Genomic DNA, 26,225 nt, shown 5'->3' on the forward strand with positions numbered 1-26,225 from the left:
GTTGCTGACAACATTCTTAAGTTAAAAGTTAGTAAAATTTGAAGTGTGCGTGATACACGAAATCACACTATGGTCTTCTCCATCTTCAAACACTACCCTCCACACTAGACTTATAAAGATGTATGGCAAAGAAGAATTTTAAAAATGTTCTTATTACATTGTATGACAAGCATCATACATGTCTCAATATGTTTCTTGAACTGTGTGAAAGCAAATACACAAAAACACTCGAGAAACTTTGTACACTGAGCTGTTAACCACTTACAGCAATGAGTACATTTCTTTTATGTAAACTTCCATAGCAGTCAATAATTTAATTTTAATAAAACGATGTTATACATTAGTACACAGATCACTGATGCCTAATGAAATAAGAATCACATTTATTCATTTCAGAGTCCTCTAATAGTAACAATGACATTAATTACACAGTATTTTCAGCATACAAAATAAACAATTCACTACACTCTTTTCACATACAATAACATAATTATGCATGAAGATTGATTCTGCTTTGAGATATATGAAACACAAAATTTATGAGTGTTCATCCTTATATGTACACTACATTACAAATAATGATTTGTACACTCTAAAATCTTCAACATAACGTCACATAATTGACTTTTTAAAAATTTGTTTGGCATTCTTATATGACAAATATATACAGATAACCAAGAAAATACCACTGTTTTTCTCTTTTATCAAGAGTAATCAAAATTAAAATCTTGAAAAATAAAGTACTGAATTTTTGCCTGAAAAGAATTTCAGTGTATAGGTATAATTATCTTAATGCAGATGGTGACAGATATATGTCATGATAAAAGATGAGTTTGATCATGGAATTAAAAACTGCATAATTTAACTTGAAACACATCTTCCTTAAAACATGAATGAATGACCTATACCTGAACTGTTTTATATGACTGCGTTTCTTTACTATTTACTCAGTATTAACATATATACACAAATCTGTAACTACTCCACTAAATTCAGAATATTAAATGAACTATAAAAACCTTAATTTAAAAATAAAACAAAATTACAAAGAGAACAGCAAGACAGATTTTTTTTCAACTACTGGATTATACCAGTTACATATGAAAGGGAGACCTGACAATAACATGTAAGGCACTAACTGTATTTACTATATGCTTAAATTTTACCCTTTATATGTGTCTCACAAGTAGCTCAAACGTTCCCAATTAAAATAACTTTAATAGGGGCATTTGAAAATTATGTAAATTAATGTTTTTTGATACCTACCTGTATTTAGAATTTAATTTCTAAAGCTAGGGCTCGCTCAATGGATTAGTTGTAAATTCGCTCCAACCACGAAGTGTAAAGAAAAATATGGAAAAACACATAAAAGTTTAGTTTAAGAGTAGATACAGAATTTACTTCAGTCATATGGTTTCCAATATTAAATAAATCCTTCTCTTCATAAAATAAAACAAATCAAAGTGTACTTTTCACCTGAATATTGAAGAAGAAGACTCCACTGAAAGTAATCACATTTTTCTATATATTATGTGTATATTTTCATTGTAATAAAACTTAAAATTTGTGATCTACTGGTATTAAGCTTCGTTGTGTTGTCTTTTTGTCCTTGATTTATTCTCACTGTGCTCAGTGCATATTCTTATACTTAAATCTAACAAAGGGCTTAATATCAAAAGGAATGGTGTGGCACTTGCACTTCCTTTAAAATCAACACAATCTTAAAACGAATGTTAAGCCAAAAAAAAACTTTTCTATTTGATATACTATTATATTTTTTGGGAAATGGGATTGAAGTCCATATTTTTCATTCCTTTAAAAAAATCAAGCCCTGAAACATACATATGCTATGGTTATGCAATTTCTCTATTCTTAGATTTAAATATGTAGATTTGTTGGCACAACCAGCACCTGCATAAAAAGATCTACAAGCATGATGCTGAATACTTTATAAATTTCTTGCTCCTTACAGGCATGCCAGACACATTTAAATCATTCCAGTTTGTGACAGCATGCATACAAAATCAAAACACCACTCACGACTACAAGCTATTCATGGATTTTAGCACTTAGCCAGAAGTTAGCTACTAGACTTCAGTGAAATCTTGCCTTAATCACAATATTTCTAGCACTGCTTCTCACCTCACTGACTGCAATGCATTTAGTTTTTATTTTCTTTGCATATAGTGGGAAGACTTAGAAAAAAACGGTTCAAAATGGGACATTTCTACGATGGTGCAAATTTATAGCCAAACTTCATACTCTTCTTTGCATTTCTCATCATGTAAATACTGGACGTTATTTAGTACATGAGTAAAGCCTGTTAGAAATACGTCCCAGAACACACATAGCCAGTTCATGTATCATATATAGTGCATGACCGATAAAATTTAGTTATTTCACAAAAGTGCCTAGAATTGACCAAAAACTTAATGATTCACTCTTCTGTCACTTCTGTCACTATTATAATTTTACTTAGCTACTGACAGTAATGATAGAATTTATTTCATATGTAATAAAATAATATATTGTCTAATTTAAAAAAGGAGATTTACTATTTTAATATTATAAATTTGTTAACATATTAAATACTTAGAAAATTCACATTATTCTTCAACAATTCAGATTATGTGATAGTTACTGAACTTCACAGAAAATATGTACCTACGCATAACACTTCTGCTTTAGCAATAAGAATCAGTTGTCATACAATATTAATATTTCTATGGTGATCTGGCTACCAACATTCATTGTAATCATTTCAGTATATCTGCAACATACTGAAATCACAAGAACATGTACAACTAACAATATCATCACTGATTGTGTTACATTGTTCACGTCTCATAAAATCCACAGAAAAGGCAAAAGTTCTTTGTGAATATCAAAAAAGTAGACACACCACAGTAAAGAACAACAACTTATTTAACCATAGTTAATAAGTACATTGTTTCATTGAGTATTTGAGCTTACTGCCAAGAGACAGCAGTATCACAATTGCACATATAGTTTTTCATAGAAAAAATATTTGATTGATTGTAAATTAAGATTATAACTCTTTATTTCAATCTTCGAATGTGACTATGTGTAAATGGTAGACGTTCAGAGTTATACAAATTTTAAAAACAATTTATGAGAGCTTCAGATTTCTGGGAAGGCAAATGAGACATCTATTTCTGATAAGTTCAGACAGACTGTAAACCTATTTTGCTACATTCTTGTGATAACCAAAACTCTGCATCATTAATAGTTTATTTGTTCACTGAAGTTTAATTTTTTAAATGTATGTGTTGGGAAACCTACGTCTAAAATTTCCTGCTACTATCTCTGAAACGCCTTGTACCTGAAACACTGCTGTACAATTAGAAGCCTGAGGTTTCATTTTGTATAATTAACCAATTACAGTCATAATGCCACATACACCACTGTTGTATTTTGTAGTCCACATTCAACAGTAAAGATATAGCTTGAATATTAGAGTTCAGTGGTTGTTTCCACAGGAGACCTGTCACCCAAGTAAGTGAATCCAAGGTGAGAGTAGTCCCTCTTCTCTCTGAATGTTACATTTTCATTGGTGGCACTTGCATTCATATGACCAATATCTTCTTCTGAAGACCTGCACAGCATACATGAGTATAAACATACAAAATCAATAATAAGGACACTAGTTCTGTGCAATCACATCATAATGTTTATTGCACAAGACTGAGTCTATATTAATAGTATCAAATGAATGTCATAACCCATGTTGGATAAGCAGTTACTGTTAAGATCATTTAAAAACACTATCATCATATTAAATTCCATTATAATTATTCACTGTTGTAGAATCAGCTGTAATATTTGGGTATAAATCCTAAAGGGGGATGATGCTATTCAAACAATATTCAGTACAGGGTATGAAAATTGAAAATCAAGTGTGCTAACAAAAATTTCTATTCAAAACACAGGAAGTATTAAAATTAATTTTTGTGTTATTTTTCTATTTTGGTTGAGTAAATATAGTAAATATGAAATCTATTCAGTGCATAGACATATGCCTAGGTGTATTAATTCAAGAATTTCAGAAATAGTGTAAGTTTGAGAGAAAACATTTACTAAGGAAGTGATCAAAAACTCAGTTCAGTTGCTTGATATAACATATCTACAAATATCAGTCATATCTTGCACTTGATTTATACGCTATAGTCTTCTGGATTTAATGCAGTGTAATTCAGAAAACATTCCAGAGGAACAAATCACCTTCATCTTCAGGACTAAATAGTAAGCCAAGAAAATAACCAACAAGAAGTAGGGAACATTGCAAGAAGATGAAAGCAATATGTTCCTCTGCAACATTGGGCTTCTCTGAACTACACTGCGCTACAAACCTTTAGGTCATATTCTTCATATACCCTGCTATAAGAAACTCAAATCCCATATCTTATACTTGGGTAGTGAAAATGAAATTAATAGCCAGCAGCAGAATCTCACCTTTGATACATAGGATTTGTGACAGGCATGAGTGGTGGATCATGTCCCATAAGATTATTATGGTCACTTTCACCTCTTGAGTGACCACGACCCATGTCAACTCCACCCACAATGCTGGAAGCTCGAGCAGTTGTTGCTGCATCAGAACTTACTGGGCTCTGCTGTCCTGAAATTACAAGCGTTCACGATAGACAGGTGGACTTTCTTATAAAACGTCTCATTGTGTATCACAGAGGACAATACTGAATCACTTGCTTGATTGGAGAGTGTATAATTCTGCTCTTACCTATACTGTCACCATTCTCCTTAGTAATGTAGCTGACATTATCTAAGCTAAAAGCATGGTTTTTACCACTAAAATCCAGCTGCAAGTCATTGTAGCTGTCACTGTCATCAAGTGGTACACTCATTTGAAGAACCTTTAATGTAAACAAGGAGAAAACTATGTATTATGACATCATATGCATTCACTTACATAATTTTCACTAAGAAAATTCTCAAATATAATTATATACAGTAAAACTTGGTTATAGCAACATCGGTTTCTGCGACACCTTGTCTATTGCGTCACATATTCAATGGTACGAACTAATTCCTCATAAAGCAACTATTTTTATACCTTGCTTAGTACGACATGCACAAATGCATCAACCTCGTATGTAACGTCATTTTTATTCCTCAATTTCTCTGATATGGACATTGAACGTAATTTAGAAAGTGTGTATTGGGCAAGTAACAGGAAACAGATGAAGATAACTGATTACTGTACTCGTATCTAGGTACAGTAAGGCACAACAATTGATGTAATCTACTGTAATTTGGTGAGTAGGCCTACCTTTAATATACAGTATTAGTGCGGTGTGTATTGTCAGTGAAAAGCGCTGTAATATGTCTTTGATATTACACATTTGGGCAATTCCACGTTAATGTTACGTTAGTCTGTACTTAACTATGTATTTCACTAAAAAATGCAACATTTTAACTCGGTTTTTGGTAGATTTTTATGTGACTAACATAAGGCTACTGTGGAAGTGCCCATTTCGGTTACAACGACATTCATTTATAACGACACTATTTTTAGGTCCCTTTGATGACGTTATAACCAAGTTCTACTGTAGTTATTTTCATGCACACTAATATGTGTTACCCCACAGGAAGTATGTCCATAGGTCAGCCTACTTACTGCCTTCATATAATCGTGGTTATCCATGAAATCTAAGTTATGTATGCTGTATTGTTTATATTTAATCATGCATCCTTGCCAATGTAAAATAATTTAAACTTACTTGTGTTTCATATTCTTTGAGATTAGGCTCAACAAAGACAGGATCATAACGAGGAACGACATACATCCGTTGCATTCTTTCTTTGTAGGCCTTGTATCTGAAAATTTGAAATACACAGAATTATCATGTGATCACATGGAATGAACACTAGGAAAACTCTTTCACACTAATAAACTGCCACACCACTGATACTGTAGACATATGTATTGGGATAGTTTGTTTGAGGTGAAAGGTAGTTAAGGGACAATGGTAAATGAACTACCTTAATTTAACTGAGCTCTTCTTGAGAAGCTGTCAGTTGTGCAGCGACTCAAAAACTTTCCAACATTTTACAGAACCTAGAAGTTAATTTTTGTGTTTATATGAGCCCTCCACTCATGCCTATTCTAAGCCAGATCAATCCAGTCCATACCAGCCCATCCTATCTCTCTAAGATCCTACAAGTATTCCACTTCTCCTCCATTCATGAAACATGTCCTGTCCATCAAATCCTCCTTGATAGTTAGTCATTCTAACTATACTTGGTGAAGAGTATGAATTGTGAAGCTCCTCATTATGCAGTTGTCTCCAACCTCCCGTCACTTCATCCCTCTTCAGTCCAAATATTCTCCTCAGAACCCTGTTCTCATACACCCTCAGTCTATGTTCCGCCCGTAATGTCACAGAGCAAGTTTCACGCCTCTACAAGACAACAGGCAAAATTATAGTTTTGTATATTTTAATTGTTATGTTTTTAAACAGCAGATGAGAAGACAAAAGTTTCTAGACTGAATGGTAGCAAGCATTACCTGAATTCAATAGCCTCTTAATTTCCTACTGAATCAAATTTTGACTTACTACTGTTGTTCCCAAATATTTGAAATGTACATCATTTTAAAAGGATCTGTTAGCTACCATTTTGTCCTCGTTTTTCCTTGCATTCTGGTGATGAGACAGCAACATATACTTAGTTTTCTCTTTAGTTTACTTCTAACCTAACCATCTTACTAGCATTAATTAAAGTTTCTCTGTTTTTCTTTATGGCATCTATGTTATTACCCAGTAGAGTCATATCATCAGCACACACCAGCAGCTGATTTGTCCCATTTAATTTCAGCCCCACCTGTTTTTCCTGGACCTTCCTAATGACATACTTTAAAGCAAAGTTAAAAATAATGGCAATATAGCATCTCCTTGTTTTAGACAATTTTGATAGGAAATTTATCAGATAAATGTTTATGTATAAGGATTTTACTATATGTTTCTTTTCAACTCATTTTAAACAGTCTAACTTGTCCAATTTATGGTGTATGTCTTATTTTATTATCACCTTAAAAGAGAATTAAATTTTAAAGATAATAGATAATAACTAACGTTGAACACAGAACTGCTGCTTATTTATGTAGGATATTCTGAAGATATACACCATGGAAAAGCAGCAAATTTAAATATTTCTCAAAGTAATAATAATTTCAATCAGAATATACATTGTTTTATATGTTAATAGTTTGAGTGTAACTAGTACATTTTAAAGACTGATATACCCCTGTTTTTTTTATTTATTTTTTATTCACATAGAGAATTCTATGAACAAAATTTATCATGTCCAGTAAGATGTTTGTGTTATGATTTCTGTCTTAAACAAACCTAAGTTCAATTTTTGCTACTCATAAAAATTTCTGGCATTCCATACACCCAGTTTGATCACCATGCGGAAAATTCATACCCAAAAGATTACAAATTAGACAAAAAATATGTAAGAAATTACCTTGACCATGATATGCAGATGTAGATAATACCCACTATGCCTAGCACAAGAATGATACAAGCAATGACTATGAGTGCATATGGGAAAACCTCCCATGAAACAGCAATAGCTGTAATTATTTTTGGCACTGTTAAAGGTGGGTGAATGCTTGAGGCAGTAGCGTGGAGATTCCCTGTCACATCAACTGTGATTCTGGAGACAGCTTCCTTACTTAGAATAGACCTACAAAAACAGAACATATGCTTGTAATATCCTTAAAAATGTAACTGAAATAAATTTTTGGTGTTATCTGCTACTGCATAAAAAATGTATACTTAAGTATATAATAAGTAGAATTTTAATTTCTGAACATTTTGTAATAGTATACCTTGGGTGAAAATTTAACGACATTCCTTAGTGAAACAAATCCATTACCTCTGGATCCTTGTTGAGTTCCTGTCAAGGATTTTGTCTGTATCTGGATCAATCGCATAGAACCAAACATCTGTTCCAGAATTATCCTGTTCAATAGTACCATTGTCTCCAAGATATTGCTTAACTGCAACTTTCTCAATACCAATAACTAAATTTGTATTATCCTCCATGATGTCAACTAATCCATTTGTCTCATGCTGAATGGTTTTTGGCTTGGCATCATCTATGACTAGTATCAAACGATTTTGATCAGATATCAAGTTGATCTGAAACACAATAATATATATTCTGTTATTAGATCAATTACTTGTATCAAAATAGATCTTCCTCTATGATACAGACTGCTAAAATTATGGTACCAAAAAATATGCTGGGACTTTAACATGTTCCATAAAATTATTTGAGACCTGTGGCTGACTTGACTGACATGCAAATATTTCCCACCTATTAGATATCAAATAAAAATCTGTGACATTTTCAGTTTTCCTCTGTTTCTTTCCAATATTATAGACCGTTCAGGAGATATCTTATCGTATAATATGTTTTGTATTTTATATTACTAGGAGAAAGTTTTGGCAAATTTTGTTTTGTTATAAATGATTAAGGTAGTGTGATGCATGAGGATAATGGCTGGACAATTATCATCCATTTTCAAATTACTGCTTCTTTGTGACATATAATATATTTATAGGCATTGTGGTAAAAAGAGGTTCATACTTGTCAACATGCAAAAAATACATTGCTATGGAGGCCACGGTAGTGTAATTGTGCAAATTTTGTAAATCTCTTTGCAAATTATATTCATCCCTATATCAAGATTACATTATCTTTCAAATGATTGTACTTAAATCTTCAAAGAGACATCCCCTCATGATATGAATTTGAAAAGACCATACAGAATCCTATGTATAAATGTTAATGAGATCCTCATAAAGTTATTTTTATTATAATCTGCAGCCATTACAAGGATATCCCTTGTGTTAGTTAGGATCTTTTTCTGGGAGAATTTCACGAAAAGAGGAAAATTATTATTACTTAAATTAGTTTTAGCAAAGCTGAATTCAAAAGCACCATCTATCAATGTGCTATACTCAATAAATTATTATACTGCTCAAGATGGTTTCTGTTATATTCATAATTCTATAATTTCTTGCAGAATAATGATAACAAATATGCAAGAAGAGGCTGGATTATGAATGTACAGGAAAACTTTTACTTCTACATATATTCAAAATTAAATCAGTTAATTGATAAACAAAATCTGAAGATCAAAACACTCCCTCTGGTGTACCATTAACCTCTATATAAAAATTTCTTCCACAGATATACGTGCACTAGGAGCACCTTGTGGCCACACATACATGACATCTAAAAGCAGACTGGGAATCAGCTAACCTAGCACACCACAAAGTACAGACCTCTCACTAGAGGACAAGTGAACACACATGACTAATATTAATACAGTAAACTTCTGATTATCTAGCATCAAAAGATCCAGGATTCTCACCATCTAGCAGAAATTTGGAACATAAGTTATAATTGTTACATAGTTATTCAAAAACAAATTTACAACAGGCATATGTTCACCCCCCACATGGTAGTTTTCCAGGTGTCACTAGCTGCTCTACTTGTTGTCCTCCCTCACATAAAAGTCATTGCAGTACAGTCTCACTGAATAAATAATTGTATTACATTATGTGTTTGAAATTTTTCACTCATTTAATTTGCTATGTTGCCTAACAAAACCTCCCATACAAGAACCAAAGTGAAAACATATTGATTTGACTCTGTATTTGGTTTCCATTTGAGTTCTTCTCATGAAGCTGGCAGGTTAATATGTCAGATCCCATTCCCCATATATGCTGAATAATGGAGAATTTGCTGTAATTGGAAAATAAATTAATACATTACAACAGTTTATACAAAAAAATCATTGGTAACACCATATTATGTTTAAACACATATCAGAAACCTACATATGGAAGATGTGAACAAAAATGAAGACTGACTGACTGACTGACTGTACAATACATATTTTTAGCCTTGTATTGCTTTAATTTTCTTAAGGTGGTTATTAGCAACGACATCAGTATCAAGAATACGTAGCCTCGAAGATAAAATAATTAATGGATGTGGAGCATTTTGTGAAGAAAAAAAAAATTGACATATGAATACCATTTTAATGTTCTAGACACTGATAACTTTTCTAAAAGTAGATAATTATATCTAAGTTTAAATAATTTGTATAAGATTAAAAGTAAATTAATTAAGCACCGCACCATGAAGGTGTATGGAAGATCAGAAGTACACCTCCACCATCTCCACTATTTTTGACCTGGGTACAAGATGAAGTTGAGTATTCAGCTTCTCGTTCTGGCTGCATTAATCCTGGGAAAAGAGCTCCCAGTACCCACTGAATAGGAGGCTTGGTGGGGCCCAGAGCTGGTATGGATGCTGATAAATTTAGAAAAATCTCTTGGCCCCACCAGGAATCGAACCCCAGCCATCCAAACCCTAACCCATAGCTATACTGACTAAGCTATCCCTGATCAACAATCTATATAAGATTAATCACCAAATTTTAAATTTTCTTTTATAACTATTTGCACACCCCTGGAGATGGCTTAATGACCGTAACATACTAGGTAATATAACCGTTTATTGAACTACGCTAACTTCATAAGATGAAAGGTATTCTAGAACAACTCTCTCTTTTAAACCATATTTTGAAATTTGTGTGTAGTGCTTGTAGTTATGTGTACGTACATAAGCTACAACATGAAAACTATGATGAAGAGAATACTTTTATGGAAGATGAGTTTCATACGCAATTGTGATAAAAGGGCTCTGTCTTTATAATACCAATACTACTTGAAGGTAATGTGGGCTTACTTCATTGCATGATATAATTACATAGGTTGAATCATCGTTCAACCATTTACATTCATTCATTCTTTCATTTCCTTTATTTTCCATATATCCATACAGGCAAAATTCCTAGGATGTGGAAATAGTCCATTTGATTATACAATGTATACATGTAATAGATTACATAAGTCACACAACTAAAATAACACACACCAGTTAACTAACATAGGTAATATAAAAAAAAAACAAGAGCTTATTACAATTGTAACTAAACATAATTTAAAAAGTGCATTACTATAAAACCTTAAAATTAATATCATTTTCCCATAAATCAAAATACATTGATACAGGACTCATCATATACATACATACACATCCTCCACTTTCCATAAACATCCATACAGGGAACAAACCCAGGATGTGGAATTAGTCATCAAACACATACACAAAGTCACACATAAATGTTCATCGATTATACAATGATATACACACTTTATCACTTACCACAACTGGTGCCTCTACAGTGAATGAGTCATAAGAAGAATCTGGATTATCCCTGACTGCAACGTTAAATTTGAAAGGAAGCTGGTTAAGATCCACATTGCTGAAAGTATTTGTTGTTGTGATAATGCCTGAGGTTTCATCGATTTTAAAGTAACTGCTGTTTGGCACAATATGGTATGATAACTGGCTATATTTACCACTGTCAGCATCTTCAGCCTGTAAACATTAACATAGGAATATTATATACGAGAGAATGATAACTAAGTGCAATATGCCACTGAAGTTAATGACATTATAACTTAATTCTTGTTTTTAATAATTTAATTCACTTTTTGTGAAAGAAGAATGGAGGTTAAAAAAATGTTTGCAGTCAACTCTTGATTATCTGTTCTTGTGAGAATATGGGCATTTCCTATGTGAGATTTGACACACTTGCATTCATATATTTATGCGAGAGGTTCCATGCACTCTTAATCAAACCTTAATATCAAAACATCAATAATGAAAAGCCACAAAGTACAGATTTCAGGAAGCTCTTTTAAACAATTACTTTTTATGAATATACTAATAGCTGATGGCAGAGAGACTAATGTTTGTAGATCCACCTACAAGACAATGAATTCTACCTGTAACCAGCATATGCAATGCTCTATTGGTGCACTATGGTGCCATAATTCCATGCAGCATCTTTACAGTTTTATTGTATAGAGATTCAAAGTATTACTTTATCAGTTATATTTTGTTGCTTAAAATGACTGATGACAGATTTTGAAATAACTGCAAACAGATTTCAAAATAACTAATGGTATCATGACTGTCTGGTTCCTGTTTCACTACAGCATATACTACAATCTCTTCACCTTTAAGTATTAGCTATAGGCCATACACACTACTCATAGAGATGAAATTTCATTACCCGTAGGCTTTTGGGAATTTAATATCAGAACAATTCACAAAAAATGAAACCTTCTCAGAATTATATTTAATACAGTCATATTAAACTCAGATACACCATGGCCAGATAATTGAAAGACGATTGTAATCAGATAATTTCTTATACTTTGTCACATCTAAATCAGTGGAACATAGTCTATTATTTCATCCTAAATTTGACACAGCCTATATATGGCATGGCATAAAATAAATTTGTGAAATTTGGCACCATTGTAAAATTTAGGGACTTTCAAGGCTGTGACAACAAATTTGATTATTTTCTGGGTTATGATATCATGTAGCCTGGTGGGAGGTAAAAATGTTACAGAGAAATACAATTCCTCAAGTTTCAGGGTTTAAATCTTACATTCGATACAGAAGCAGTATGTTCCTGTGAAAGCACTTTCACTCACCTACTAGACTACACACTATCATAAAATAGAACATCAAAATACAAAGGTATATTTGGCGTATCTTTTCACCAATGTTTATTTTTGACTGGAACCTGTAATTGCAAAATTCAGGGAACGAGAATCCAAAATTTTGTGGTTCCTTATAGTCCACCTGTAGCTTAATCTTTTAGGCAAATTTTCAAAGCCATTCTGCATTGTCATGATCAATTTGCCCCATGCTCATAGAAATATTCTAACAAAAATTTATGAGAATTAACAACAAAGACATTCAACTGATCTGCAACAACCTAATCTACTTCAGACAGTGTGACAGCCTGTGGTTGGGTAGGGAAAAAAGGAAATTAGCAAGATTAAGATGTTTCCATAAATGGTGGATTTCTTGCAGAAGATATTATCTACATCATTTTAACAATAAGCAACTTACCAGAAAACAGTGTGAATGAAAATAATGCTCAAAATTGGAACCTGGACTGCATACTCTAACTGCATTGTTGATGGATTTATTTTACACTCACCACAGATGTAAGAATCATTGTTGCAAACAGACTGTAATTAAACCGCTTACCTTCACTTGAAGCACAATAGTTCCAATCTGTGAATCCACTGGTAATGCACCAAAATATTTTCCATTAAATTTTGCATTGGGGAAGATGAAATGTGGTCTGTTGTCATTCACATCCACAACATTGACTTTAACCTGTAGACGAAGATTACTTTGACTAGAAATATTACAGATAATGGCGATATTCTTCACTATTAATAAGAGCACTATGAAGTAAAATTTCTGATGTTGGTTGCCATATCAAAACTTAGAACCATAAGAAATATATAAAATATTAATCTCTTCAGGGCTAGGTACTAGTATTGCATTCAGGCACTATTTCTGATAAAAACAGAATAACCTATTGCTTTTTCCATAACAAGTGTAAACATATATCTTAAAAATAATATTTCATTGCAAATGAAGTATTAATATTTAATGTCATACGAGTATGTACTCATAATTTATGAGTTGAATATTATCGTGAATCAGCCTTTGAGGAGAAGCAAAGGAAGGATGGAAGCAGTGAACAAATACAATGAAACGTTGCCAGAAATTATTAGGCCACAAGTATATACTTGCTTGTACATTATGTCAGCCATCACATAAAAAAATAAACATAAATTATTCTCCAGGTCTCAAGACCAAGGAATGTTTTAATGTGTAGCATGGAAAACGTGAGCTTACTGTTGCAATGCTCCTTGATGGATTGACAAGGCCTGATAATGTATCCAGTTTCATCTGAAGCTGATATTCACTCTTCTTCTCATGATCAAGGTTTGCCACTTTCAATCTTAGGTCACAGTTACGATCTTCTGTGATACTAGTATAAAATAAGCCTGAAATTTTAACAGCAGAATTAGCAAAAGAGCACATATTATGTAAGTTCATTAAGAGTCTGTGGTAACAGGAGAATTATTAAATATCCTTGCCTTCTTCATTTCCCTGAATGATGTCACATTTCAATGGAATGATATCTTGATGAGCTCTGTTGTTTATAATGGTCAGCGTTTTGATGAGTGTGTCAGTGGTTGCGTTTTCTGGCACTTCTACAGTATAAAAATTATCTGCAAAACCAATTCCTTGATCTGGTGGAACTGTAGCTACATGTCGCACATATACATGAACTGAAGTGACAGATGATAGTTGCGGTTCTCCCAGGTCATAAGCCTTAACAGCAATCTGCAAAGTTACCCAGAATCAGGGTTTATAATGTAATCTGACTATATAAATCGAGTTGCATATATCATTTGTTAGAGATTTGTTCCCAGAAAAAAATAGGTACTTTTATTTCAGTAGAAAAATTAGTTCCTTTCCTTATTCAATTGTATTGTCGTTTCTGCTAACCAGAAGTACTCATATGTTATATTTCACTATCCTGTTGCACTGTATAGCTCTGACTCGGGAGCTTTTGTGCCATCTACGTGCAATATCATGCACTATTCTTTCTTCATATTCCTTTATTAGACATTACATGTTTTGGCCTAACTGACTATCTCCAGGTGTACAGATTGTTATGGCTAAGAATACTGCTGTTTACTGTAATAGGATTTTCTTCCTCCTATTGTAGTTGCCTCTGGTTATTTTGGTTATGTGGATTATCATCAGTGCAACCCAAGGACACACAAATGAAAGTGATGGTAACCCACATAACAAAAATAACCAGAGGCAACTACAATAGAAGGAAAGAAAGCTGCATTGCAGTGAGCAGCACTATCCCTAGCCTTAAAAACCTGTACACTTGAAGGTGGCCAGTTAGGCCAAAACATGCAATGTCCAATAAAAGAATACAAAGAAAGAATAGTGATTGATGTTGCACATAGATGACACAAAAGCTCCGAAGTCAGAGAATTACTCAACCTAAGGAAAATTATAAAATGTTATCATTTTAATATTGCTCAGTGTTTTGGCAATTTTTTTCTCTAATTAAAATTGACAGAAGCATCTCTAAATGTCATATTGATTTGAAGTACTTTGTGTTAAATATTCATATTTATGCAATGCCTTCTGAGAAGAATAAAATTTATTTATGTACCTCATATTCTGTGCTTGTTTCTTTCCGAAGATCGTCTCTTACTTGAATAACACCGGTGTCAGAATCAATTTGAAAATACTTCTGGGCCTTTCCTCGACCAACAAGTTCATAACGTACCTGAAAACAAATAACTTGAACAATTTAATCATTTTCAATGAGTATTTATCTCACGGTAAAAAACTGTGCTCACTTATTTTATGCTTTTAAATATACTATGTAACTACACTGTATTTTAGACATTTCACAGAATTGTAACAGTACTACAAGCTACAAAATGTAATCTGATACTTGGCCTATAACTTCCTCGTGTCACAGATTTCTGAGTTATTCATTGACAAGTTCCAGGTCTAATAATGGTTTACAGTCACATAAAGAAAAAATAAATATACCCCTGTATAACTGGGTGTTTGGTATTACACATTCTTAAAATTGTTGAATGTACCTTATTCCCAGGAGATGTACCATCAGAATCAGTTGCTATCAATGTAGTAACAGTTGTTCCAATAGGCACATCATCATTCAGTGTTACTGGACGAGGCACAGCGGTAAACACAGGAGGAATGTCATTACGATCCTGTAATAATGCAGGTAATAAACAAATTAGAGGAAACAGAGCTGTATATTTATTAATTATAAAAACATGCTATTTATAATGGAGAACAGGAGAAAGGGAATCCACAGACTAAAGAAGTGCATGCTTGATCAAGTGGCTGCATACTTCAGTAATTTTATAACAACAGCAGCCGCTACTGGGTTTCATTCAAATTGTGGGTATGTTAGAGGGCTAAATTAGAAACAGACAGAAGTCCATTAATGAGCAAGAGCTTATATATCCCACTCTATAATCCAGTATAAAGAATATCAATGCCGGTCACGGTAGACGAGCGGTCTAAGGCATGCACTGTCTTCGCTCACTTGGAATCCGGGATCATGGGTTCGAATCTCACTTAGGGCATGGATGATTGGTGTGCGTTTTTCTGTGTTTGTGTACAAGTATAGGCCTTGCAACGAGCTGATCATCTGCCCAAGGAGTCCTACCGAATATCTAAGCTCTAGTAAACCGAAATGAAAACGGAGAGTTTCATGGAGGTAGGCCAAGGCCCAAATTGGGGCTCTAGCGCTAAAGGGGGGGAAGAAAGAAGAAAAAAAAGAATATCAATAATAGTTCGGACTCAGTATGCTCTGTTGTTGCATTAATTATTTCATTGACACCATACTTTTTTAATTTTGTAAAATTGTGAGTGTTAAGTTGTTAGGACAGAGAATGTAGGAAGGAAGTAGTAATAGTCTACTTAATGATGGATGAAGACTCAGTCAGGAAAACTGGTGAACCAACTGAGATTAGAACTGAGTTCCTTCAGAATACAAAGAATGACTGCTTATTACCACACCACAGTACTCAGCAACTTGAGGGGAATCCTTGGGTTTTAATAGCGCAAGTATAGCGGGACAAAATGTTGAGCCATTATGACAAATGTAGGTATAATCATATTTTTATGTGTTAAATACATCATCTCCATCTAGTGTTAAAGTATAAAAAGGTAAAACTATCCCTGTATCAAGCTGTGAAGGCCCATAGGGTTGTGAGATGTCGAGGATCCCACATTTTCTAGACAATCGGGTTACAGGACGTGGTGAGGTTATCTAGTGCTAAGGTCAAGAATTATCTGTATGCCTTCATGATGGTGACACTTAAGCTTAATTTTTACTTTCTCTGATGGTAAAAAATCAGAAAGAAATACTATTGCTGTTACTTTCATTTCCATCAGATTTTAAATCTATGAATATTCTCTAAATAAAATCAATTATTTACTTACCAAGACATTAACGATGACCCTTGTTGTTGCTCCAGGCCCTGTCCCTGGATTCTCCAAGGTCCCCACCACCAAAATATATTGACTCTCTTTCTCATAATCTAGGCCCCTAGTAGTAATTATGATACCAGTTTTGGGATCAATAGAAAATAACTCTGTAGATCCCTGTTTGATGATATATGTTATCTTTTGATTTGTATCTGGATCATCAGCCTGGTAATAAACAAAATGAATAAACGTTTCTAATTCCTATATAATAACAACAACAAAATTCAGGTCTTATATTGATAAAACATGGCATGCCACTTCTTTATGCTTATATGATAAAACAAATATTACATAAAAATTCAATAGAAAAAATTATATAACTATGAAATTGGTGTTAATGAGGGAGCTATTTAAATTTACTGTTATTTAATTTTAAATGTCCTGAATCTTCGTGCCTACAGTTCATGCAGAGTAGTGAAGACGTACATCTTCTGGGATATAATGTCATGTAGCTTGGTAAAAGTCAGTAGGATGTTATATTCCAGGAAATATAACTCTACATAGTCACTGATGTGACAACCTCAAACCCTTACTTACTTATGGAACTGAGCCCTTCTTGAGGAAAAGCCAAATCTGCAGCTACTCAAGAATTTCCCAGCATTTTACGGAACTCTTAGGTTTATTACCATGTTCATAAGAGCCCTCAACTTGTCCTTATCCTGAGCCAGATCAATCCAATTCATACCATCCCATCCTATCTCTCTAAGATCCATTTTAATATTGTCCACCCACCTACGCCTTGGCCTTCCTTGTGGTCTCTTTCCTTCTGACTTTCCCATCAATATCCTATATGCATTCCACGTCTACCCCATTCGTGCTACATGACCTGCCCACCTCATCCTCCTTGACTTGATCATTCTAATTATACTTGGAGAAGACTACAAGTTATGAAGCTCCTTATGCAGTTTTCTCCAACCTCCTGTCACTTCATCTCTCTTTGGTCCAAATATTCTCACCAACTTGTTCTCAAATGCCCTCAGTCTATGTTCCTCCCTTAATGTCAGAGACCAAGTTTCACACCCATACAAAACCACAGGCAAAATTATAGTTTTGTATATTCTAAATTTTATGTTTTCGGACAGCAGACGAGACAACTTTAAACTCAACATATAATATCAGTGTTAACAGGGGATTTTTTTTTTTTATTTTACTGTAGTTCCCTTTCAAGTATCCTGGAGCTTGATGCTGACAGTTCACCTTGACACTAAGGCACACTGCACAGAGTAAACTTGAAAGTCTGATGAAGATTTGTTGATGGCATCACCTATTTTTAGGACACAGTCAAAAACGAACAAACTGACAGTACACTACTAGTAGTTCTGAAAATGAGTTTTAATATTCCTACCTTAACTTGTGTCACCATGTAATCTGGCATATTCTCAGGAACTTGGGCTTCATAACTTGTCAGGTGAAAAATTGGCAACTCATCATCCACATCAACAACTTCAACAGTTACAGTGGCAGTTGCAATACGGGGATCAGAAGCTCCATCTTTAGCTGTTACCACAAACCTGTATTCCTGCAAAGCAATCAATGAACTTGATATATAAAATATGATAAATAAAGAGATAAATTAATTTCTCCACATCCACATGAGAATGTATTCTCGGCAGGATTTATGGAAGTTGAATAAATTAAATGAAATGAAATGATCTCTGTTTTTTTCTGTTCTGTTTACTGATTCTGACTCATATTCATGTAACTATGGTAATTAAAGAATACTGTAATGATATTTTTAAAATTGTGTACTATAATAACCTGGGAATTTTTGTGAACCTACCCTCTGTTTTTCATAGTCAAGAGCCATTTTAGTCCGTATTTCACCAGTCATGGCATCAATGCTAAATGGAATGTCAGCAGGAACTGAGTAATATATGACTGCATTCTGTCCTTCATCAGCATCTACAGCATGCACACTGCCAACCTTCTTGTTAGCTTCACCTTCATAGACTCGAAACACATATGGAAGATCTGTGAATTCTGGATTCTTGTCGTTAATATCTGTTACTTTGACATTAACTGTTGCAGTACTGGACAAACCACCAGTATCTTCTGCTTTTATTACCTGTCAAACAAAGATCACAGACACTTTTGTAGGTTTCCTGTTCCATATTGTAGGCAGTTTTTTATCCTGCCATACATGTTTTTCTTTCACTAGGCTGCAATGCTTGCACTATGCTCCACTGGACAATATGATATCTTGCTTGTTTTAGTAATAATTTAAGATTTCCAAGTTAAAAGTATGAAGAAACTAGAGAACACATATTTAGGTTGTTTTATTTTTTACTTTGTCATCCAGATTTAAATTTTAAATGTTATGCTTGGAAATGCTATGAACTGAAATATTGTTCTGCCAACAAAGCAGTTTTAAACAAACTGTCTGATTTTCATAAAATCTGTTGTGAATATTATGCCACTGGAGGCTGTTGGTTTCTTCAAAAGTAGAAACTGACATTTTAAACAAATTCAAACTCTAATGAATTACCAGCATACACTGGATGTGCTAGTGATAGTTGTAGGTATGATCTGTTGTGGCAGAAATAGTGACAAAAATAAGGATCAAAATGTACAGGGTATGTTTTGCAATATATAATAATACCTAATACTTTCTGATGATGGCATATTAATAAAATTATTGTTTTTTTTTACAATGGCTAATGTGCAAAAACACAATAATTATATTACAGAATGATGCTTATTGAAGCATTGTAGAGTTCACTTCATCAGATCCCAATAATTCATGTATGCCAGTGTTCATCAACATTTTGTTGCTTGGAATCCTATAATACTATCTGTGATACTGCACAGAATCTCAGTCTTCTTCACCTCTCTTCTCTACTTTCTAAATCTGGAATGTAAGTATATGAACTGAAAATAACTAATATGTGATTATATACATTTTTACCATAACAAAGAAATCATTTTTTCTTGTTCGAATTTAAACATTTTGGAACATTCTGCTGATTTTAATATAAATCTGTTTTTTAATAACTCAGCAGAACCCTTGGAAAAATGTTTAAAAGGCACTTCCATGGAAGACTTTCTGAAAGAAGGTGGTCTGTACACTGTTCACTCCAGACCAGCACCTACAACTGCCTCTTTGCCTTCAACCCACCTGCTACCACAGTTATTACAGAACACTAAAGTTTACTGACAGTAGCTTTGTGCTGCCTAGTCACTTTTCTTGAGATATGCTTAAAGTCTTACCTAATTTAACTCAAAGATTTGTTCACATCTTATCCACTACTTACTTAGACGCAGATTAAGGAAATTTAGATGATATTTACATTTTTGCACAAAAGAAAATGTACAGTATATAAGATTGAATGAAAATAGAAAGAAGGAGTATTTAAATATAGAAATACTAAAATTCAGGAAATTATGTTTCACTGAGTGTACATACCAACTGGTATCTTGTCAGATCTTCTCGGTCCAATTTCCTGATGATGGTAATAATACCTGATTTATCACCAATTGCAAATTGCCTGAGATCATTTCCAGAGAGAATTGAATATGTAACAGGGTCATTTTCTGGATCTACAGCCTACAAAAATAACAACACCTCTATCAGTATTAATCATGACACTAGTAGCAGTAGTAGGAATGATACAAAATATTATAAGTATTTAGCTGTGAGCCTGAATGTAACTGAATTCACTGGTATGTCCTCACATCTACAGTATCTCTGTTTAATCATGGGGCCAAGTACTGTACAGCTGATAGACAAATCCCTGCATATTAAACAAGCAATTTCCGAGGAAAGGCAGCCAATTATTCCCATGAAATTTAATTATACTTTTTGTTCATAGACAGTGGCTACCATGTCCCAGCTCCAGCTACTTTGTAATTGTGTATTATAAAATGTATGCAGAAGTATGCAGTCTTCACAACAATATTCTGTATTTAAAACAAAGTAGATATTATTGTATCAACATCTGCTTTTATTGATGCTACATGTTTTGACCTTTATACTGGGTCATCATCATGAGTACAATGATACCAGTTTCAGTTGTTGAATTGCATCTAACTATTGTATGCCTGAAGATGACCATGTATAAGGGTCAAAACATGTACTGTCAATAAAAACAAATGTTGGTACAATAGTGTCTACTTTTTTTAAGTACAGAATATTGTTGTGTAGACTGCATACTTTTGTATACATTTTATGTACCTTTTTTATAACACACAACAGGATACATACTATTAAAATTGTGTATTATGCTTCTAACTAAATAAAAATTTATAAATGAAGTGATTAATATATATATATATATTGTGCATAGAGGCTGGATCTGAACTTACATTGACAGTTGTTACTGTTGAATTGATGGATGCTCCTTCACTAACTTGTACTTCATACACTGGATTCTCAAATATGGGACCTCTAGTATTAGGACCAGGTACTACTGTCACTTCCACGATTGTCTGAGAATATTTTCCTCCTGTGTCAGTAGCCTGTAAGTATATTGCTATAGTGTTATATATAATCTGAAAAATCAGTTCTATGTTGTAATACTAATACACGGTATATTACATTTACTTACATCTTTTTTATGATCCACGATCAATATACCTCATCAGCTCTTTCCTTAGAATCGAGTGAGTAAAGTTTATGTGTGCACATATGTGTTTGTGTGTGTGCATGTGTGTGCGCACACATGCATTTGTAAAGTTTAAAACACTATTCTTGTTTTTAAATTTAATTATACATCTTCATCAGCTTGGATTCTATGCCTTTTATAAAAAATTGCCTTGTGCAGCTGTCTCCCCACCTCATCTTGCCCTTCTCATAAATATGCATCACATGTTAGCCAACCAAGGAAATACGCATGGACAAGGAACAATTTTGGGCCATAGATGTCAGTTTTGGTTGTCTATCAGACTAGAGAGAGAGAGATAGATTACACTAAATAAAAGGATGTTATACCTGTAATTACAATTGAGAAAGCTTTGCACTAAATATGTCATACATTCACCTGAACTGTTATGCTGTATTGTTCTCCAGCATTTAATTTTCCAGTTGTTTCAATGAGACCAGTTTTGCGATCTATTTTAAATTTCTGTCTACCATTGTTTGAAACATGGTAAATACTGTAAGTTATCTCTGCATTGGCACCTAAATCAGCATCAGTAGCCTCAACCTAGAAAATAAAGAGATTAATGCGTCTTATATATTCAATGAGGGGACAATTTTTCAACACCATCACGTAAAACTTCAGGCATATACAGGAAGACATGTAGCAAGTTCTTCTTTTCATTGTGTCTATATCTGTGTTTGTTTATCTCGTTTTAATAAACATGATTTCAACTGTATTAATACCAGCATGTTACAGCATGTAATAAAGAGAATGAATTTCTTATACTGCATTTAAAATCATTGAAGATGGGATGAAATATTCTCACTCATACAGATAATTACTGCAATTGCAATACAGTACTTATAACCACAATAACAAATCATCTACATGGAAAGACTACTGCAAATAACACTGATATATGACTTTGATGTACAAGATGCTGGAGACTAAGAGTCAACCTCCAGTCTCATACATTCACAATTATTTCTTTTTATTGCTAGTGGGGTGGGACTAAGTCCCTTGTACTGCGGCCACTTCTGGCCTATTTTACCAGCCCCAGATGGTGGGTGAGGGCGATTGTGGAGCAATTGGTGGAATGAAGATTGGCAGGGGAAACCAAAGTAGTTGTCCACCACAAATCCCACTTGACCAGACCCGGGATTGAACCCGGGCCACCACGGTGGGAAGCCAGTGACTAACCGCTTGAGCCATGGCGCGGCCACGTATTCACCATTACTCTACCAGAATATATCAACTTTCTTTTAAATTAAAATTACTTGAATTGTCTTTGAAATAATGTAATACCTTGGTCACAGACTGCTTATTCTCTCCTGCTTGTATTGTTAAGGGTGGTATCATGGGTAATTTTGGTGCATTGTCATTTACATCGTTGAGGGAGACTGACATAGAGAGAGGAGCACTGGCAGCACTTCCCGTCTTCTCTCTGGCAACAATCTGATAAAGAATAACAGATAAATAAAGAAACAAGGGAAAGAAAACACATAAATTAGTTGCTATAAATGTGGATAATAATTTATAAATCCTACCAGCCCATTGAGAGAAAAGAATGTGTTTATACAGAAGTGGGTGTCACAAGTTTATCCCAGACTTGCTAGGATTTTGGTTCAAGCACCATTTGAACAGTAGAGGAACAGTGGTCTCATCAAGGTATATGAATGTGAAACTTTTAAAATGCAGTAACCAATATTGTTACCTTCTTGATCTGAATGTACAAATTAAAGTAAAATGCAAACACCCAGATTTATATACAGCAATACCTCGCATGGTCCGTGTAATCGGTTCCGCCAATATTCCGGACTGTTTGAAACCGGACTAATCAAGTAACCAAATACATATAAAAATGATAATTAGTTCCAAAAAAAAATGCTCCGGGTAAATAAAACGCAATAAATAAGTTCAAATGTCTTTATTAGAAATAATTTTAAAAAATTCATGTTTTTCGCTATTCATTTTTTATTCTCTAAAAATTGCAATATTGATGTCTGCACATTTTTCTTCTTTGGCCTTTTCTCTTCATACATTTCTTTGTAGCAACGAATTGCATTGTTTATCGTTCGGCAAATTGTAAGGCTACGTTCAATATTGGGATCAACTTCCATAATATGCTCTGACAAGGTTTCAACGATTCCAATAATTTTTTATAGTTGTTCAGCTGTTAATTCTCGTGCAGGCACTTCAACGCAGTCGTCGTTGTCTAAGTTGTCCTCACGTTCTTCATAAGCCCTTTGTTCATCTGTGTTAATAAGTGTTTCATTATCTAGTTCATTAGTGTTCGATTTGATGCACTCAATTATGTTGACGGAATCTAACTCACTGAAACCAAGTTGCTGTCCAATTTCCACTATGTTATTAGCGACTTCAGTAAAATGAGTTTCAAAACCGATGAAATCATTTGCACAATGTGGTATGATACGTTTCCATACTGCCCTCATATTGCTTGCCGTTAATTCAAGCCATGCTTCGCCTTTATTTTCAATAACGTTTCTTATGTTGTAGCTCTTCCAAAATTCCGTTAAAGTAGTGCTCTCCTCACCTCCTCCAGCGATAGCTGTGAGAGCTCAAGAACGAACGACCTGAGCACATACAACAGGAAACCCCAGAAAAAACTGAATATGTATCGTATCGCATAACTTTAAAACCACATAAAAATAAACTGCACAAAAAGAGACTTGACTGTATGAAGGAAAAAAAAAGATCATTTATATATTAAAAATAATTTTGTGTACTAATTCTTTAGAATGTCTTTTTATTTTGCTCCATTAAAATTTAGTTTGTTTTGAAATTTTCAAATCGGATTATAGTGAATCCGGACTAATCAAAGCTGGACTATGCGAGGTATTGCTGTATATGTGTCTCTTTATATTGCTAGTGGGGTGGGACTAAGTCCCTAGTACTGCAGCTACTTCTGGGCTATTGTACCAATATATGTATGTTACTTCATCTCTTCTCCTTCTCTGATGTTTGTTCTCCAACCCCCATTTAAAACATTTCTGATATCTCTAACACCAAGGTAAATCAGAAGATGGGACAAAGTGGATAACTATTTCCTATTCACTTCAGAATAAATTTTACCTGTTTAATACTGACTAATGTTGTACACTTAAGACTGCTTTCCAGATTTCAAATGCACTTTATATCTGTAACTGTCTGTTCTTTCATTCAGCATACCGGTGCATTTACTCATACTTTTGTGGCATAAGTTTTAACAAGCAATAAGTGAAATTCTGTGTAATAACTACCTGGAATCTGAATGTCCCTGGACTAGGTGGATCTCTGTCAAGATTTTCTACATTAACTGTGAGATAACCATTGTTATCAATTGTGAAGAAAGAAGTTGTCATTTCAAATGAATAGGATGGCTTTGGATCTTCTGGCCCCTGTAATATAAAATATTTTAAATTGCTTTCAATTTGATTGTGTAGAGAGACATAATTTGATAAGTGTTAAAGAGAGATTGTGTAAATGTTAAGAGTCAAGTGTTACTAATTTGTTCACTGCCATTTCCAAGTTTATCTATGAGCAGATCTGCTGTCTCCATAGCCAACCATGATGATAACCATTTTCATTCATGCAGAGTGTTCGTTCTTTTTAGAAATTTGCAAGTTTTCAAAATGTGACAAATTAAAATTCTTACCTAGAATTAAAATAAAAGTTTATTAAAATTTTCAGATTGTGTGAATTCCACAATTTTATTTCATGTTCATTTCCTGCTTTCTATGAAGATAGGTGCCTGTCCAACATTTTGTTACATATGGTCAAAAAGAAAAATATATACACATAATTTGCCACATGCACAGTACTCTTGGTCTTACCACATTTTTTCATCAGTTCAAGCCCTGATGGTTATTCGTATGTTTTCCCCCAAACTGATAGTATTTGTTGTGCTTAATATCTCTCCCTGGGTTTTCTGCTTTAGGTAACTTACTCGTAGAGATGCTGATGATATATTCATATACTTTATTTTATTGCTAGTGGGATGGGACTAAGTCCCTTGTACTGCGGCCACTTCTGGCCTATTGTACCAGCCCCAGATGATAGATGAGGGTGACTGTGGAACAATTGGTGGAATGAAGATAGACAGGGGAAACCGAAGTACTCGGAGAAAACCTGCCCCAGCACCACTTTGTCCACCACAAATCCCACTTGACAAGACCCGGGATCGAACCCAGGCCGCTGCGGTGGGAAGCCAACAATTAACCGCTTGAGCTATGGCGCATATACAGTAGAACTTGGTTATAACGTCATCAAAGGGACCTAAAAATAGTGTCGTTATAAACGAATGTCGTTGTAACCGAAATGGGCACTTCCACAGTAGCCTTATGTTAGTCACGTAAAAATCTACCAAAAACCGAGTTAAAATGTTGCATTTGTAATATCAAAGACATATTACAGCGCTTTTCACTGACAATACACACCGCACTAATACTGTATATTAAAGGTAGGCCCACTCACCAAATTACAGTAGATTACATCAATTGTTGTGCCTTACTGTACCTAGATACGAGTACAGTAATCAGTTATCTTCATCTGTTTCCTGTTACTTGCCCAATA

At 33.9% G+C, this 26,225-nt stretch overlaps 1 protein-coding gene across 6 annotated transcripts in view; it reads right to left on the reverse strand.

Annotated features, from left to right (window-relative positions):
• Positions 1-299: 299 nt before the first annotated feature.
• Positions 300-26,225, reverse strand: part of LOC111872250 (cadherin-99C) — a 118,164-nt gene continuing 92,238 nt past the window's right edge. For 5 of the 6 annotated variants that reach the window (XM_033754629.1, XM_023865955.2, XM_023865956.2 and 2 more), the window contains 20 exons: positions 24,914-25,051; positions 22,959-23,108; positions 22,053-22,217; positions 21,379-21,531; positions 20,480-20,620; positions 18,857-19,141; positions 18,422-18,595; positions 17,032-17,241; positions 15,657-15,788; positions 15,215-15,331; positions 14,112-14,361; positions 13,867-14,018; positions 13,204-13,335; positions 11,293-11,508; positions 7,921-8,186; positions 7,507-7,728; positions 5,760-5,856; positions 4,760-4,892; positions 4,474-4,639; positions 300-3,616 (listed from right to left, as the gene is read on the reverse strand). In XM_033754629.1, the coding sequence (XP_033610520.1) occupies positions 3,475-3,616; positions 4,474-4,639; positions 4,760-4,892; positions 5,760-5,856; positions 7,507-7,728; positions 7,921-8,186; positions 11,293-11,508; positions 13,204-13,335; positions 13,867-14,018; positions 14,112-14,361; positions 15,215-15,331; positions 15,657-15,788; positions 17,032-17,241; positions 18,422-18,595; positions 18,857-19,141; positions 20,480-20,620; positions 21,379-21,531; positions 22,053-22,217; positions 22,959-23,108; positions 24,914-25,051 (3,441 nt within the window). In that variant the 3' untranslated portion in view covers positions 300-3,474. The remainder of the gene's footprint in view (positions 3,617-4,473; positions 4,640-4,759; positions 4,893-5,759; positions 5,857-7,506; positions 7,729-7,920; positions 8,187-11,292; positions 11,509-13,203; positions 13,336-13,866; positions 14,019-14,111; positions 14,362-15,214; positions 15,332-15,656; positions 15,789-17,031; positions 17,242-18,421; positions 18,596-18,856; positions 19,142-20,479; positions 20,621-21,378; positions 21,532-22,052; positions 22,218-22,958; positions 23,109-24,913; positions 25,052-26,225) is intronic. The other variant, XM_033754630.1, reaches the window with a different exon arrangement.

The sequence above is a fragment of the Cryptotermes secundus genome, unplaced genomic scaffold, assembly GCF_002891405.2.
Source record: "Cryptotermes secundus unplaced genomic scaffold, Csec_1.0 scaffold941, whole genome shotgun sequence".
Taxonomy (NCBI): domain Eukaryota; kingdom Metazoa; phylum Arthropoda; class Insecta; order Blattodea; family Kalotermitidae; genus Cryptotermes; species Cryptotermes secundus.